The 16,090-nt window shown below is 41.2% G+C and overlaps 1 protein-coding gene across 1 annotated transcript in view; it reads left to right on the top strand.

Annotated features, from left to right (window-relative positions):
• Window positions 1-16,090, top strand: part of spire2 (spire-type actin nucleation factor 2) — a 96,868-nt gene that overhangs the window by 37,136 nt on the left and 43,642 nt on the right. The window contains exons 2-3 of the mRNA XM_039656759.2: window positions 3,863-3,903; window positions 3,995-4,372. Coding sequence (XP_039512693.2) covers window positions 3,863-3,903; window positions 3,995-4,372 — 419 coding nt within the window. The remainder of the gene's footprint in view (window positions 1-3,862; window positions 3,904-3,994; window positions 4,373-16,090) is intronic.

The following is a 16,090-nucleotide window of genomic DNA, read 5'->3' as shown; positions in this document are numbered from 1 at the left end:
CATCACCTGACTCAGGGAGCGTGTTGCCACCTTCGTTGCTCGTAGAGCAAAGTCGGTGACGGCAGGCAGCTCAAGGATGAGAACCTGAATCAGCCCTACCCTCGTGCATGTCACTGCACACCCCAAAGGATGGCAATAACACACAGTGAGGTGGCAGCCTGCCCCGCAGCTCTATAGGTCCCGCCACTGGAGTAGACAAGAACCTACGGCATTGGAGGGGTGCTTAGGGTTGCCACGCCAGGTGGAGGCACTGTTGGGACACATAAGTGTTGCCACAGAACACTCCACAGGGGGGAACCCCAGTGTACTCTAGACTGCGGCCTCTACGAGGGCAGAGAAGGCGGAAGAGGTCACTGAGCAGTCGCGAAAGTCAAAGGAGACTTACACGATCTCATGGCCTCTTCATGCACATCCGGGTAGAAAGGATTTGGGTTCGCCACCCCAAAAACCAATCATCAGCCTGAAGTGCTTGGGACATGGCAGAATTTTCCATACAAACCCAACACTCGTGGCAGCCCAGGAAGCATAGCTGTGAACTCTGAATCTAACTCACTATTCCAGCACATCCGAGGACAGCAGCACAGACGAGCCAACTCCAGAGAACTCCAGCTCACCTTGTGATGCGGCGATAAACATGATTTCATCAACTGGGGGGCCGAATGAGAACGCGGGCCCTTTTATTTACATTTTTTTTTTCGGCAGCCACGAACTCACTCCACGTGGGTTGCAACGTGAAAGACGGGATGTGGACCGAGGAATTTTCGTCGGTTTAGTTCCAGACCTGACGTCTTAAATCACTATACATTGCGATGGTCTCTCATTTACTGAGAGAACGTGACACACCCACGAGCGCTGTCTGAGCGTGATCAAAGCCCAAACACGTCAAACAGCACTCGCGCCCATCAGCTGACTCTGTCAGAATACCGCACTCAGGAATACACAGGCAGATCGTCTTTAAAAAGACGTGTCTTTAAAAAGACGTGCCACGTGCACACTCTTTCAGTGAGAGGAGAAAACTCTGCAGATGTTGAAGCAACCAGGGAGAGACACACACACTGGAAGACCACTGCTCAGATCGCAGGCAATGTGAAACTCGCTGGATGCCACCGTCACACCAACACCAGAGAGTTCGCTCGTCTCGAAGAGGTGAGTCACAGTAGTAAACTCAGATTGTGTGGCTTGTGGAGTGAAGAAGTTCTCTTGGCTCCGAAGCGAAAACATACTGCGGTTGTGTCCGCTTCCTCCTTTTATACTCACAAGGTGGTGGAGATATGCTATGCAAATTCCGCAGACCCATGGCATTTTTATGCCATTGGCTCGTTTTTTAATACTCGAAGAGGATTGGCTTTCTATGCGAAACCCCCATTCTCCATCATCCGACGTAACTCGGAGTGACTACGAAAGGGAACACAGAGTTTGAGCTCACTCCAAAGATTCTCTACTGGGTTTAGGTCTGGAGACTGGCTAGGCCACGCCAGAACCTTGATATGCTTCAAGCAGAGCCACTCCTTGGTTATCCTGGCTGTGTGCTTACAGCGTCATTGATTTCATAACGAGTTTTGGCAAGTGTTTAGAAAAACTCACGCTGTGTGATTGACAGCTTGTGCGAAAAGGGAGCGCTCTTTGATCACTTTCTGTATATAATTGAATCACGTTTAAATAAGATTATTTTCATCCTGCTCAGAGAAACGATGTGAAGTTGATCGTCGATTTACTTATGCATAAACAGTATTAAACAATTTTGAGATAAAAGATAATCTATCTGAACTTGAATAATTCCACAGATCAGGCATTAAAAGAAATTTCTGAAATGTTTGTGGTGTTGCTGGCAGATCCATATTGTAAAAGTCTGTTTGCAAAGCCTGCGTCGAAATTGTGACCGATTTAGTTTGTGGTGTAGTTTGTTTATAACCTACCTTTAGCTTTTTACTTATGGCAACTGGATTTAGGCTTCAAAATTAAAAAGTTGTGTTCATCTGTGATAATTATCTTGATGGACAAAACGTGCAGGTATCATAAACTTTTGTTGATCACAGAGCTTGATAATCCAAAAGGCTATAGGAAAATCCTATTGTTTTTTTGTCGAGGGTACCAATGTGATGCTAACTGCCGGTTGGCCTATAAAGTGACGTCATACCTGCACCACTCTATTGTGCCGACTTCAATGACAGATACCTGTGTGTGTTAGTTTTTAGCGGTTGTTATCGGGGAATAACATACCTCTGGATGACGCTGGATTGACCAATCAGAATCAAGTGTAGGGTATCTGGACTGTGTCAGTTGGGACTCATTAAATTCTATATGGTGAAAAGCTTTTAACATTTGATTCCAACTAGTAATTCACCAGCGAGCGCCAGAAAGTCTGTCCCTAATGGCTTTCATTGACACGTTCATAGCGAACGTGAGTACCCTCTGGGGTCTAAGGTGTTTTTGGGGTCCTTGAGATGTTTTTACCTGCCCTGACATTTGTGCATTTTCAGTAGCATATAAACATATTAATGGCACAGGTGAAATTACACCCTATTTAGCACAAACAGGGCAACCATAATATTTGAGCATCATGTATACATGTTTGTATTTTTGAGAGAATATTGTTTATGCGTGGTTATTGAAAAAACAAAAACATAAAGTTTCTGAAATAAGGCCACAAAACACATACTAGTTATGTGTCCACAAGACTTTAAGTTCTAAGTTATATTTAAGTTCAGTAACTTCACTTAAATGACAATTAATATGTAATCTTCATTGCAATTTAAGTGAACTTACTGAACTTAAATATACAAGCTTGATAAAAATGATCATTCTAGAAGAAAATTTCAAATGGCACTTAGAAGTTTTTGCATCTGAACTCTTCATATATATATATATATATATATATACACACACACACACACACGCACACACGCATATAGATATATATTGAATTGGTTCAAAGTTAGAGTTAGAATCATCTTGAAAAGAAAATTGTCCCTTTCCATAAATGTCTTAGTAGGCCAATACGTTTTATCATACATATTTCAAAGTTAAGGATTCATAATTTTGATATAGCTTGTATTGGAACAAATACTATAACATCTTAGTTGAATAGTTTATTGACAAAACACTATATACTTACATATAAGCAGAAACTGCTAACAAAAGCTTATTTGATGTCTATATTAGAGTAAAAACTTTATAATCTATCCAAAACTAGTCAAGGAAATGTTGTCTTTTATTTTGTCTCTGCGTTCATTTATTTATTCATGTCACACACAGAAACATGATTCAAATTTAAACAGTAGGCTATTTTTGCATTTACAGACACTAACGTTATTATATATCGTGATTAGTACAAAGCACAAGAATAAAACACTTACAAAATTCTCAGCTCCTCGCTCCTCAAAGTAAAAATAAACCAGCACTTGTTCTGAGGTAGGTAAATGTCCCGATTATTCCTCACAGCCTTGCAAGATGACAGTACATTAATCTGACTAAATATTGTGTGTTTCCTAAGTTTATGTGGGCGTTTACATGTCTCAATGTGCTGCTTCAGATCATTTGCTCTTGAATAGCACACGCTCTCCCTGGGTGTGTCACATTAGGAAAATAGTGAGCTGAGACAACAATAATGAGAACAGCTGACATCTCTCCCTTTTTATATAGATTACATAAACAGAGAATATTTATTTTAATTTTAAATAAGATAATTTAAAAGTACAAACTTAAATGATAAACATTTGACATTTTCAGCTTTTCTTTTTTATTTTTATTCACTTATAATGGTTCTGAGACTAGTAGAGTGTTAGTAGATCAGTTGAGTTACAAAAACATCTAGAAAAGTAATTGGCAGTTGCCTTTCTCTAATCCTTTTTTTCTTTTCTAGATGACAGTAATGATAACTGTGCTCCTGCTGCTGATGGAAAGGTGAGACTATTATGGCAGTTTATATAATTATGTAATATTTGCAGTCTCCATCCCCTAACAAACCCCATTTCTTCACCCTACATGTGTGCAGCTGGTTCAGTCCATGGGTGCTGCGATCTACGGTGCTTTGGACTGGGGACTGGATGACAGTGAGGAACGGGAATTGAGCCCTCAGCTAGAACAGCTCATTGAGTTTATGGTCAGTGGTCAGGACTGCAGCGAATCTAAACAATGTGGCAGTAATGCAGCTAAAGACGAGGGCTACAGTGGCCAAGAGGAGGATGAAGAAGACGAAGAAGAAGGAAAAGTACATGGCATTCATACTGTTCATCAGGTTATGACACTTTGTTCCCGCCGGCTGGCAAATCCAGCTTTGGCACCAGAGCACTACCAGGCCGTGTGTCGGGCGCTTTTCCTGGAGACCCTTGAGCTTCAGACCTTCCTCAGCAGGATAAGAGATGCTAAAGAGGTGAGTAACCATACTGATGGAACCATGGTGCTCCTTGGTCATATCTGTGATCATATTTCTTGTTAAGAAATTCAATTTCATGCATCTTTAATAAAACATGTAACAATGAAGTAAAAGTAGAAAATGTAGGGGGAAAACTGCTTATTTGTGGCGCTGATCAGTGGTTCTGAACTTGTTGGTTACAAATCAAAAATGTATTACAAATGAAAAAAAAAAATGCAAAAATGTAAAAAAAAGAAATAAAATTTATAAAATGCAACTAAACATAGAACTAAACGTATACATAGAAATAGCTAAATAAAAAGTCTAATTTTTTAAAAGGGAGGAGAAAGTCTTTGATTTTGTTATGAAAGTTCTAGTGAAATTAGATAGATGGCACCAGGTACAGGTAGCATGTCATGCCTTCAGCCTTGAAAATCATGGAAGGCAGTGTTGTAGTCGAGACCAGCTCACTCGAGTCCGAATCGAGACCGAGACCAAAGAGAGTCGAGTCCGAGTCGAGACCAGAGTGGCTGGATTACCCGGGTCTCAAACCAGACTTAAAGATATCTTCAAGAATATGTAAAATATTTGGTGGTAACAATAAAATTGGCACCATACTCAAACAGTAAACCAGATATACCATGGAATCATGTACATGGAATGGTAAAAAGGCCACATAGTGGTGTAAAGGTATTTTTGTTATAATTATGACTTAAAATTATTACAATCAGTAACTGCTCTTTAAAATAACATTACTGCACACAAATTCTGTGTGGCGCTTATATGCAAACTGAATTATGGATGATAAGGCAGACATTTTCAATACATAGCTTGAGGCTCCACATCACATCTGACCTGGGTCCTGCTGCATTTGCACGCCGCAAACGTTATAGTCTCAACTGATGCGCAGTTGCGCACAAGAAAGTCAGCAATCATGGAACGTTTCAATCAAACAATTTAAAGAAATGTTAACATATAGCAATAATCATGACATATTTTGAATGGGACTTGAGTGGACTCGGGAATAAGTCCGAGTCCCAATATGTTAGAGTACGAGTCAATTCCGAGTCAAAATGCACACGAGTCCATGACAAGACCAAGACCATTAAAGGGAAGAATGCTGGCAAGAATACTGTTTTTAGAGTAACTGTGGAGTATTTGTTTTTAACATTACTGTCGTAAATACCACTCACGGAGGGCATGACCTGTTACATAGTATACAATAGTACATTGTGTTTAATTTGTCGTTTAATGAGATCTAATAATAATAATAATAATACCTTTAATTTATAAAGCACTTTTCATTTGCGAACAGATCTCAAAGTGCTACAGCAAGCGTAAAATGAGCAAGAATAAGATAACATAAAAAGTGAAAATTCTAGATTAAAAGAAGCTTTTTCTAAATAAGAAAGTTTTTAAGCCTTTTTTAAAATGGTCGACTGGCTGTGGTGCCCTCAGGTGGACTGGCAGTGAATTCCATAGTTGCGGGGCAGCAGAGGAAAAAGCGCGGTCTCCCATGGTCCGGAGCTTGGTTCTGGGAGAACAGAGAAGATTGCCATTTTGTGAGCGGAGGTTTCTAGTTGATGTTTGCTGGGTGAGGAGTTCCTTGAGGTATAGTGGTGCATTACCATGGATGCATTGGTGTGTGAGGAGATTGATTTTATATTGAATCCTGGCGGAGATGGGAAGCCAGTGGAGTGCTTGAAGGATGGGTGTTATATGTTCATATTTACGCACTCTCATCAGGATCCTAGCAGCACTGTTCTGTATGTATTGGAGTTTCTGCAGAGACTTGTTAGAGATCCCATAGAGAAGTGCGTTGCCATAGTCCAGCCTGGAGGAGACAAAGGCATGGACAAGTTTTGTGGCGTCGGAAAGAGTGAGAGTGGGGCGCAGTTTGGCAATATTCCTGAGGTGGAAAAAGGATGATTTGCACAGATGTTTGATGTGGTTGTCAAAAGTAAGGTGAGGGTCAAATCTTACACCGAGGTTGGTTACTGTTGATGAGAGAGGGATGTCTTTTCCAGAGAAGGTGATAGAGGTAATCCGGGACGACTGGACCTGATGAGGAGTGCCGACAAGAATTGCTTCAGTTTTGGAGCAGTTTAACTGAAGGAAGTTCTGACTCATCCAGGCCTTAATCTCCTCCAGGCATGAGGTCAGAAGGGGTGGTGTGGATGAAGATGAGGGCAGAATAGTGAGGGGGTGGTGGGTTGAGTTTGTTTTGAGATAAAGTTGTGTATCATCAGCGTAGCAATGGAAGGAGATACCATGCTGGCTAAGGATACGGCCAAGGGGGAGCATGTAAATAATGAAAAGAGTTGGACCAAGTACCGACCCTTGAGGGACACCACATGTGACAGCATGTGGGTGAGATTTAGCTCCACCCAAACTGACATACTCGGTCCTTCCTGAAAGGTAGGATGTGAACCAATCCAAGGCAGAATTTGATAGTCCTATATCACTGTGAAGGCGGTTGAGAAGGATGTTGTGGTCGACTGTCAGGTTCTTTCCATTAAATTTTCAGGAGACATTCGTGTAGTCAATAAAGTGTCATTTATTTGATGGTAATAATTGAGGGTTGACCAGACATTGTGTAAAAACCCAAAGGGAAAAAAAACAAAATAACACAAACAAACTAATAAATGAGGCAACCACAGCACATTACTGAGTTCTGGGTCTCAGATGTTTCACCAGGGATCCCACACCAGAACTAACTCAGCCACAGACATGAAAGCACTTTTAACAACCCAGAACAAACCATTTGGATAATTACAGGGGTAAATCACAAGACTTCTCATTCCATTACATTAAACATAAAAAAGGGGGAAAATATATACAACAATACACGGACCTGAATGAACATAAGAATAACATTTACCATAAAGCCATAAAGAAAATACACTTACACATTCATACATAAACACCTCCTTTAAACACATGTGGATTAACACACAACCCAACCCCTATTGTCCTAAAACTACATTTCCCATGATCCTCCATGAGCTATATAAAGGACACCAGGAAAAGGCCGCACCCTTTTTATTCCAAACCGTTCCATGCTGCAGTCATGGATCCCGGCGAAACCAAGGGTAAGAAACATATAACCAACTTAAATAAAACTTTAAACCCATATTTTGGTTGTGGTTCTTTCATTTACTCTAGCGTGCACTCTAGAAATAAATGGTAGTAGATTTTGTTACTCCTTGATGTTTAAACCACTGCAAAGACAATGTAACTTTTCAGTTCCAAGGTATGGGTAAATTAAATTCAAGCAAACAAATTACTTGCAAAGAAATTCATAAATAGACCAAAACAGAGAACATTAATTCATTAGACCAAACAAAAATATATTTTCTTACATACAAAAAAAAAATAAAAATAAACTAGAACCAATGCAAATGTTCATTCTAGTGTGGCCTTAGCCATCACATCGACAGTGTCAAAAGCTGCGGTAAGGTCAAGAAGGATGAGAAGTGAAGGAGAGCCAGCATCGGCTGCCATCAGAAGGTCATTAGTGACTCTGACCAGTGCTGTTTCTGTGCTGTGGGCAGACCGGAAGCCTGACTGAAACTTATCGTATAGGTTATGATGCTGAAGATGGACCTGGAGCTGAGCAGCAACTGCTTTTTCCAAAACTTTGGAAAGGAATGGAAGGTTGGATATGGGCCTGAAATTGGCCAAGTTTTCCGGATCCAAAGTGGGTTTTTTAAGAAGTGGTGTGATAGTCGCAGTTTTGAGTGGTGAAGGAACATAGCCAGAGCGGAGGGAGTGGTTTACTGTTTTTGTGATTAGGGGACTTATGGCAGAGAGATTTGATTTTATCAGGGTGGTGGGGAAAGGGTCCAGGGCACAGGAAGATGATTTCATTTTTTTGATGATTCCCTCGATTTCAAGTTGTGAAACCTAAGAGAAACAATGGAGAGAGTGGGTGAGTCCAGTCTGTGAACTAACAGAAAGGGCAGGTAGTGCAGAGGGACCAGTGAGATGCGATCGGATGGAGACTATTTTTGTTCTAAAGAAAGTGATAAAGTTGCTGCAAAGTTCCTCTGTGTTAACTGTGTGAATTTTAGTCTGAGGTTTAAGAAGATGGTTTATTGTTGAAAAGAGCTGCTTGGAGTTTCCAGGATTATTGTTGATGATGTCCGAAAAGAACTGTGACCGTGCATCTTTAAGAGACTTGGAATAGGCTTTTTGGTGTTCTCTGTAGGCTAGTCTGTGTACAGTTAGTGCAGATGTTTTAAAACGACGCTCAAGGACACGGCCAAGTGTCTTCATTGTCCGCAGCTCTGAGGTGTACCATGGGGCTGAGCGAACAAAGGAAACTGTTTTGGTCTTGATGGGGGCGTGAAGATCCAAAAGTCTGCACAGTGAGTTGTTGTAAAATGTGACTGATTCGCTGGCTGATGAGAGGTTGGCAGAGGAGAGATGCTGAAGATCCAAGGTCAAGGTATCTGGGTCAATGTTTTTTATGTTACGGAAGGAGATTTGGCGTTTAAGCTTGGAGTGAGGGAGCAGGAATGGCAGCTCCATAGAAATTAACTTATGGTCAGATAAGCCAAGATCATGCACTTGCAGGTTGTTGATGGAAACAGAATCAGTGATGACCAGATCAAGAGTATGCCCTCTGGAGTGTGTTGGAACGTCAACATGCTGTGTGAGATTCAGACAGTCTAATAATTGTAAAAATTTAGCAGCTGAGTGACAAGCAGGGGTGTCAACGTGAATATTCATGTCTCCAAGTATTAAAAGATTGGCAGATGTAGGACCAAGTGTTGTGAGTAGATCGTGCATCTCATCAATAAAGGCTGAGTTTGGTTTGGGTGGGCGGTAGATAAGTAATATTGTCATCGGAAAAGGGGGTTTGCATTTGAGAGCTAAGCATTCAAATGAGGAAAACTCAGGTAGTGGCAAGGCGGACAGTTTAAATTTAGTTTGATGTATTATCACAAGACCACCACCACGCCCCGTGCTGCGAGCTTTCTGCAGGTAGGTGTAAGCAGAGGGACAGGCTTCATTTATGGCAGAATAAACCTCTGGCTGATGCCAAGTTTCAGTGAGGCACATGAAGTCAGTCCGATTTTCCAAGATGTGATCATGTATGAAGCTTGCTTTTCCTGTCAATGATTGTGTGTTTAAGAGTTCTATTTTTATGTGTGAAGAATTTGTGATTTTCTGCACGGGTCTGAGCAGGCTGTGATCCACACCTGGTTTTCTGTCCCACCCAGTGTGCCTCACGGTGTTTCCAAGGACACTAGACCAAACAGTAACAGCGCTCTGATGACGTAACAATGGTGCGACGTTGCGCTCAGCTGACCAGATAGATGTAATGGAGGATGACCGAGTGTATACAAACTTTCTGCGGGAACTTCTGTGGATGTAACGTGGTCTGCGTAAGAGTCCAGATTGTTTGATATAATATATGTTGTTAGTGGTGAGAATTTTCACGTGATTAAATAGCCTACACATCCCCATGAACTTTAATTGTCCAGCGGAAGAACTTTGTGTATCACAGGTTGTGGGTTCTAATCCCTACTAATAGTAACGTTATAGTTTATTTTCCTCATCAACACCGATTGTTTATTAGTGGCTGTATTTCAAGCAGGGACATGTTTTTGTGTGTATTGGGTTTTGTGATTTCACCGTAATGAGTCTCTCAGAACCCGCAGCGGATTGAGCAATGAGCGTGCATCCGTTTGAAGATCACAACAGAACACTGAATCCACTGAAACTGATCGCAGCGGCAATGAGCACTACGATGGCGAGACGCCCCCCATTCAACCCGAAAGAAGTCATATAACCATTTCAATAACTCTGAAGCTGTTAAATTAAGCTAAAATAACTGCATAGTGTCCCTTTAAAATATGGACTCGAGACCGAGTCCGAGTCTCGAGTACACACCACTGATGGAAGGTATGAGTGTTATGATTGATACAAAGAGACTTTAATCCCCCCCACCCGGGAAGCGTGTCTTCGCAGAGCAAAATACCAACAGAGACGGGAAGGAGGAGGTTCTGGAGGAGGATGAGGATCTAGAGACAAAGGTGACAGAGAGGGGCTGACAGATGACAACAACAAGGTGGAGATGATGGAGGGGGTAACCAGGGAAGAGGTGATGGAGGGAGGAGCCAAAGGATTACCCAGAGCAGAGATGGGATGAAGGCCCATGGCAGATTTGATTGAGGGAGGAGCCCAGATAGAACAAAAGTCCTACTGACCGTGGTAACGACGTGATTAGTGGAGACCCAAGCGGAGCTGAGGAGACGTAGACCCAGGGTGATACGAAAGGTCTGGGGGCCGAGGTGTAGGGCTGGGTATCGTAACAAAATGTTCGATACCGATACCGATACATTTACTTCGATACCGGTTCCTGAACGATACCTTTTTCGATACCAATTTTATGTAACCAGTTTTAACAATATTATACTACCTAAATTTTTACAAAGTATTTTATTTTTCAGTTTGTTGACTTTTTCACACTCATATTTTGAGTATGTAAAAGAAGCACCAATGCTAAAGTTTCCTAATCATTTAACAAAATGCATTCTTTACTTCAATGAGCTCATTGTTTCTGCCTTATCTTAATGCATTGTTTAACAATGAAACTGAATGAAATTTAATTGAAATGCATTACACTGTCACCTCTAATACAGATCACTCTAAATTGTAATTTAGAAACATGCATTTTCTGCAAAGCAGCTTTGAAACGATATGTATTGTGAAAAATGCTATACAAATAAATGTGAATTAAATTAAATATAGGCTACTGGGGGGCAGGATTTATGCCTCACGCTCAGCACAGAAGCTTGCCGCAGAGCACTGGCAACAGTAGCCTAATGATTATGGATGTGTCGGGAAACAACAGCAAGGATATTTATGAACAAGTGTTTAATAAGTGTGCTGGCAGAAAATATGATTATGGCGATGCCGATTCGTCATTCCTGCAGTAGTGAATGTGCGCGCCTATATGGATTAGGTAATCAAACAATTTATTTCTAATTGGTTCATTTAAAAGTAGACATATTTTGACCATCTATAGGCCCATTTCTCATGTCTATGAGGCGTATATCCTATATCGGTTTCATTTGTGATGCGCTCCAGTTCTTGCAGTCGAAAATGGATAAACTTTCTACTCTTCAAGTGCCTTATCAGATTTACATGTTACCTGTCTTAGCGGCAAAATCTTGTCGAAAATATTGCATCGCGTGCTTCTGGCATTGAGTCTGGCACATAGGTACACTTTGGATCATTTCCACATGTTCTATCTATCTGGGTTGGGACACTTACACGCACACACCATAGACTGTGAAGCACACACACTACAGCCTCACGTGCGACGAGCTACGTCTCTGGGCAGCCGCGTAAACGAGTGTTTTCCACCACAGCCAATCATGCTTCATGCTTATTGTTTCACTGACGTTGACTAGATTAACCACTTAGGTACCGAAATTTGGTACCGAAAAAACAAGACATGTTTCGATACTCGGTAGTACCGAGGCAATTCGGTCGGTACCTAAAAAGTACCGAACTCAGTACCCAGCCCTACCGAGGAGGAGCTGCAGTCATGCAAGGTGACAGAGCTTATGACTGAATGGGAACAGATGAAACCACAGGAACAAAAGGAAGGCTCAGACATCCAACAACGATCTGACAAACACAAGACCAGAGAGAGCAGCTGTAACAGCTGTAATCATTAACAGCTGGCGCTGATAAATCAAATTTCAGCAAAAAAAATATCAATATCAACTTATAGTAGCATCTCCCCAAGGGGCTTGAGGTTACCCAAATTTATTAAATGCAGACTCAGGAGGTATCCCCAAAAACTAACGCTTTAAAGATTGAATTTCTCCTTTAGTTTGTTAAAGGGGGGTTTACTGCTTTTTTGCTTTGCATGATTGTGTTTATGGGGTGCAATGCAACATGTATTCGTGGTTTTTCTTTTTAAAAAAGTCTTCACCTTTAAAAAAATTTCACCTTTATTGTAAGCCGCTTTCTCCTCTGTCGTTTCAACGACCAGTTTACTTCCTGATTCTATGAAACCACTCCCTCAGAAACAGGCAATGGGCTCAGATTGGTTAGTTTGGGCCGGTGTGTTGTGATTGGCTAAACTGTGTAGTGCACGTTTTCCGGATACTTCACGCCCATTACCTTTACGGGCGAAAGTTGCATGTTCATGTCTAATGTAAATAATGGTGTCGATACTGCAGTATCAGAGCCAGAATCAGACCCAGAAAGCGGCGATGAAGAGAGTCAATCAGAACCTCCCTAAACACGGCTCTTACAAAACGTTTCTGAATGATAATTTGCCTATATTTTTGTAACTTTATACATGTTTGTTTTACACAATAGCATCGAACTGACTGGCTACAAACAGCGTTGGCATTGGTTTACGTTCTTGATCAAATCGAAAAAATAACGTCATAAAGTATATATATATATATATATATATGAAAAATACATTTACAAAATTAGTAGATATACAAATTCAGGTCCAAAATGTTTGTACGCATTTGTCGTAGACACGAAATAGCATAACTAAGGGGCTATAAAGCCAGCGATGGTGTTTGATAAAACTAAAACATTACGTCTAAAATTATACATGCAATACATTTAAAATGATTAAGTCTTAGCCTACTTACAGGTTGTGGCTCAACAAATGCTGCCTCTGGTTTCAAAGGTGGAACTGCTTCATGTTTTAGTATCAGTTTCTTGTTGAATCCGGCATTGAATTCGTGGAGATTCTGGAAGCTGTCTTCCATAAAATGCTCAGCACAGAGAGCTAAATTACAATTGTAATTTTCAGGAACAGAATAAAACATAAATTGTATCCATTGTTGACAAACTACAACGCCCGTGGGAAGCCCGAACTCAGAAGACCTGACAGCTGGGTGAAAATAACACACTTTCGATGTGCCGCAGAAATATGGTCATGCCCTTTTTTGCATATTCCGGAGGGAGGGTTGATGTAAATATATGAGTTAGTTACGTATAAAACCTGCTGTAGTCCCATTCGAGTTGTTTTTGTAGGCATTAAACTTCCTGATTTTTAAAAGATGATGTCTCTGCTTACACTGAACTTTCAGCGCTGCAACTTTGCAGAGACTATTCATGCACCAACAGAAACATTACACACTATTTAAAATGAAAGTGAAATCGCAATCAACCCCCTCCTTTAAATGTCATTGTAAGATTTTGTATTTTCAGTCATCAGATTCATTTACATTGTGACTCTGCCTCAGATGTAATCAACTCTATCTGTGTCTGTAAAAGTTGTGAACCAAATGGCCCATACAGATGTATGGCCTATAGAAACTGAATGGCACATACATGTACAGGTGTATGGCCCTCAGAAACTGATTGGTGTGAATGACAAAGAAACAGCATTGCTCAGAGTAGATTGCAGGGTAGACTGATCTCCTGTGGTAGGCCCTAACAGTTTTCTATTGTTTGTAGCCCATTTGTCTTCATGTATAAAAGTCACACAGACAGAACTTTGGGTTAAGATTGTTGAAGGGCGACATGCTAACATCGCTGCTGAAGGAGTGCTACACTAAAAATCTTCAATAAATTCTTCTCCCCACAAGAACTCTTACTTATTTTATGCATTGGAGACATCTAATACATCAACGAGCCACCCAACCACTGCTCGGCCAAATACAGCAAAATCTAACAATTTGTTATGGTGTTTTCTAGAAATAAATCCCTGTCCCCTCTTATGCCCTTCCCTTGCCATATATGAAACAGAGATTTTTGAATGCCTGGGAGAAAACCTTTATTTCTAATTAATGGTGTTAGACTTGACAAAAAGCCCATTCTCTTCGCAAATTTCATAATATCTTGCCACACTTTAACCTTGTTGAAAAGAATAGGATTATTTTTAATTTCAGGCAACAACCGAAGAACCTTACTGCTTATAAGCAGACTCCAGTGATAAAGACTTCAGACTTGACTCAGACTCCAGTAATGAAGACTCCGGACTTGACTCAGACTCCAGTGATAAAGAATCCAGACTTGACTCAGACTCCAGCTTAAAGACTTCAGATTTGACACCAACGCCAGTTTAAAGACTTCAGACTTGACACGGACTCCAGCTTAAAGACTCCAGACTTGACTCAGACTCAAGTAATAAAAAAATCCAGACATGACTCAGACTCCAGCTTAAAGACTCCAGACTTGACTCAGACTCCAGTGATAAAGAATCCAGACTTCAATGAGACTCCAGTGATAAAGACTTCAGACTTAACTCAGACTTCAGTAGGGATGCAACGGTACACGGTAAAATCCCGGACCGTTCGGTCAGCCCTGCACGGGACAATCTACCCTCGTGTCCCGCGGGACTTCGGTTTTGCAATAGAGTTCGTGCTGATCCTTTTCCCGTATTTTCCGCACTATAAGGTGCACTTAAAAGCCTTTAATCTTCTCAAAAAACGACAGTGTGCCTTATAATCCGGATCGCCTTATGGAATTAGTTAACAACGCTCCGCGTTATTAAATTCGCCCGCGAACTCGCGCTCGTGTCCAGCATATGCCCGCTTTGTCACACGGCGCTGCTCGCGCGTCACAGATGTTCAAAAAACCGCTCCCCGTTCACAGTACCGGGTCGTCTCATTCAAAACAGCGAGCCGTTGCTGCAGCGAGCCGCCGCACATTGAATATATGAGTCAGGCTGCGAATGTACGTTGTGCCCGCCCCAGCGCGCTCACGCTTACTAAATAAACGCCTCACCTCCGGCTCCGCGCACTCGCTACATTCCCAGCACATCTAGTGGATGCATAACGCAAACCCAGTCAAACGTTTGACTGCAGTATCTTTTTGCACAAGAATCTCTCAATAGTGGATGAGTAAATAACATTGCACTTTGTATCCTGAATGAAGTTTTTTTTAATTATATTATTTTGCTCGGCTCTTTTTATTCAAACCACAAGCTAATTTATGTTTGTTAAAGGTAAAAGTGCACTTTTTCTTTCACATTGATCACTTTACCAGTTATCAAGGTTTGGAATTGGGACCCACTTGAATATTCTAAAGTGTGTTTGTTTACATTTTGTATTTTATAAGTGGTAGTTGAAGAGGTTGTATTACTTCTGTTCAGTACAGACTAGAGTGTTAATTTATTTCATACACATTGATGTTCTTCCTACTGTGACATTATGTTAATGCATATAAGAAAAATAAAACATAGTTTTGGGATGAAATAGCAGTCTCTTTCTGCACAAAACATGTACCGAAACCGAACCGAGACCGTGGCCCAAAAACCGAGGTACGGACCGTACCGTGGGCTATCTGTACCGTTGCACCCCTAGACTTCAGTGATAAAGAATCCAGACTTGACTCAGACTCCAGTGATAAAGAATCCAGACTTGACTCCGACTCCAGTAATGAAGAATCCAGACTTGACTCAGACTGCAGTAATGAAGACTTCAGACTTGACTCAGACTCCAGTGATAAAGACTTCAGACTTGACTCAGACTTCAGTGATAAAGAATCCAGACTTGACTCAGACTCCACCGATAAAGACTCCAGACTTGACTCAGACTTCAGTGATAAAGAATGCAGACTTGACTCAGACTCCAGTGATAAAGACTTCAGACTTGACTCAGACTCCAGTAATGAAGACTCCAAACTTGACTCAGACTCCTGTGATAAAGAATTCAGACTTGACTCAGACTCCAGTAATGAAGACTCCAGACTTGACTCAGACTCAAGTAATAAAAACATCCAGACTTGACTCAGACT

Source organism: Pimephales promelas, chromosome 25, assembly GCF_988280905.1.
Source record: "Pimephales promelas chromosome 25, fPimPro1.hap1.1, whole genome shotgun sequence".
Taxonomy (NCBI): domain Eukaryota; kingdom Metazoa; phylum Chordata; class Actinopteri; order Cypriniformes; family Leuciscidae; genus Pimephales; species Pimephales promelas.
The sequence above is the reverse complement of the archived record's forward strand: the minus strand, read 5'-3'. Positions and strand labels throughout refer to the sequence as shown.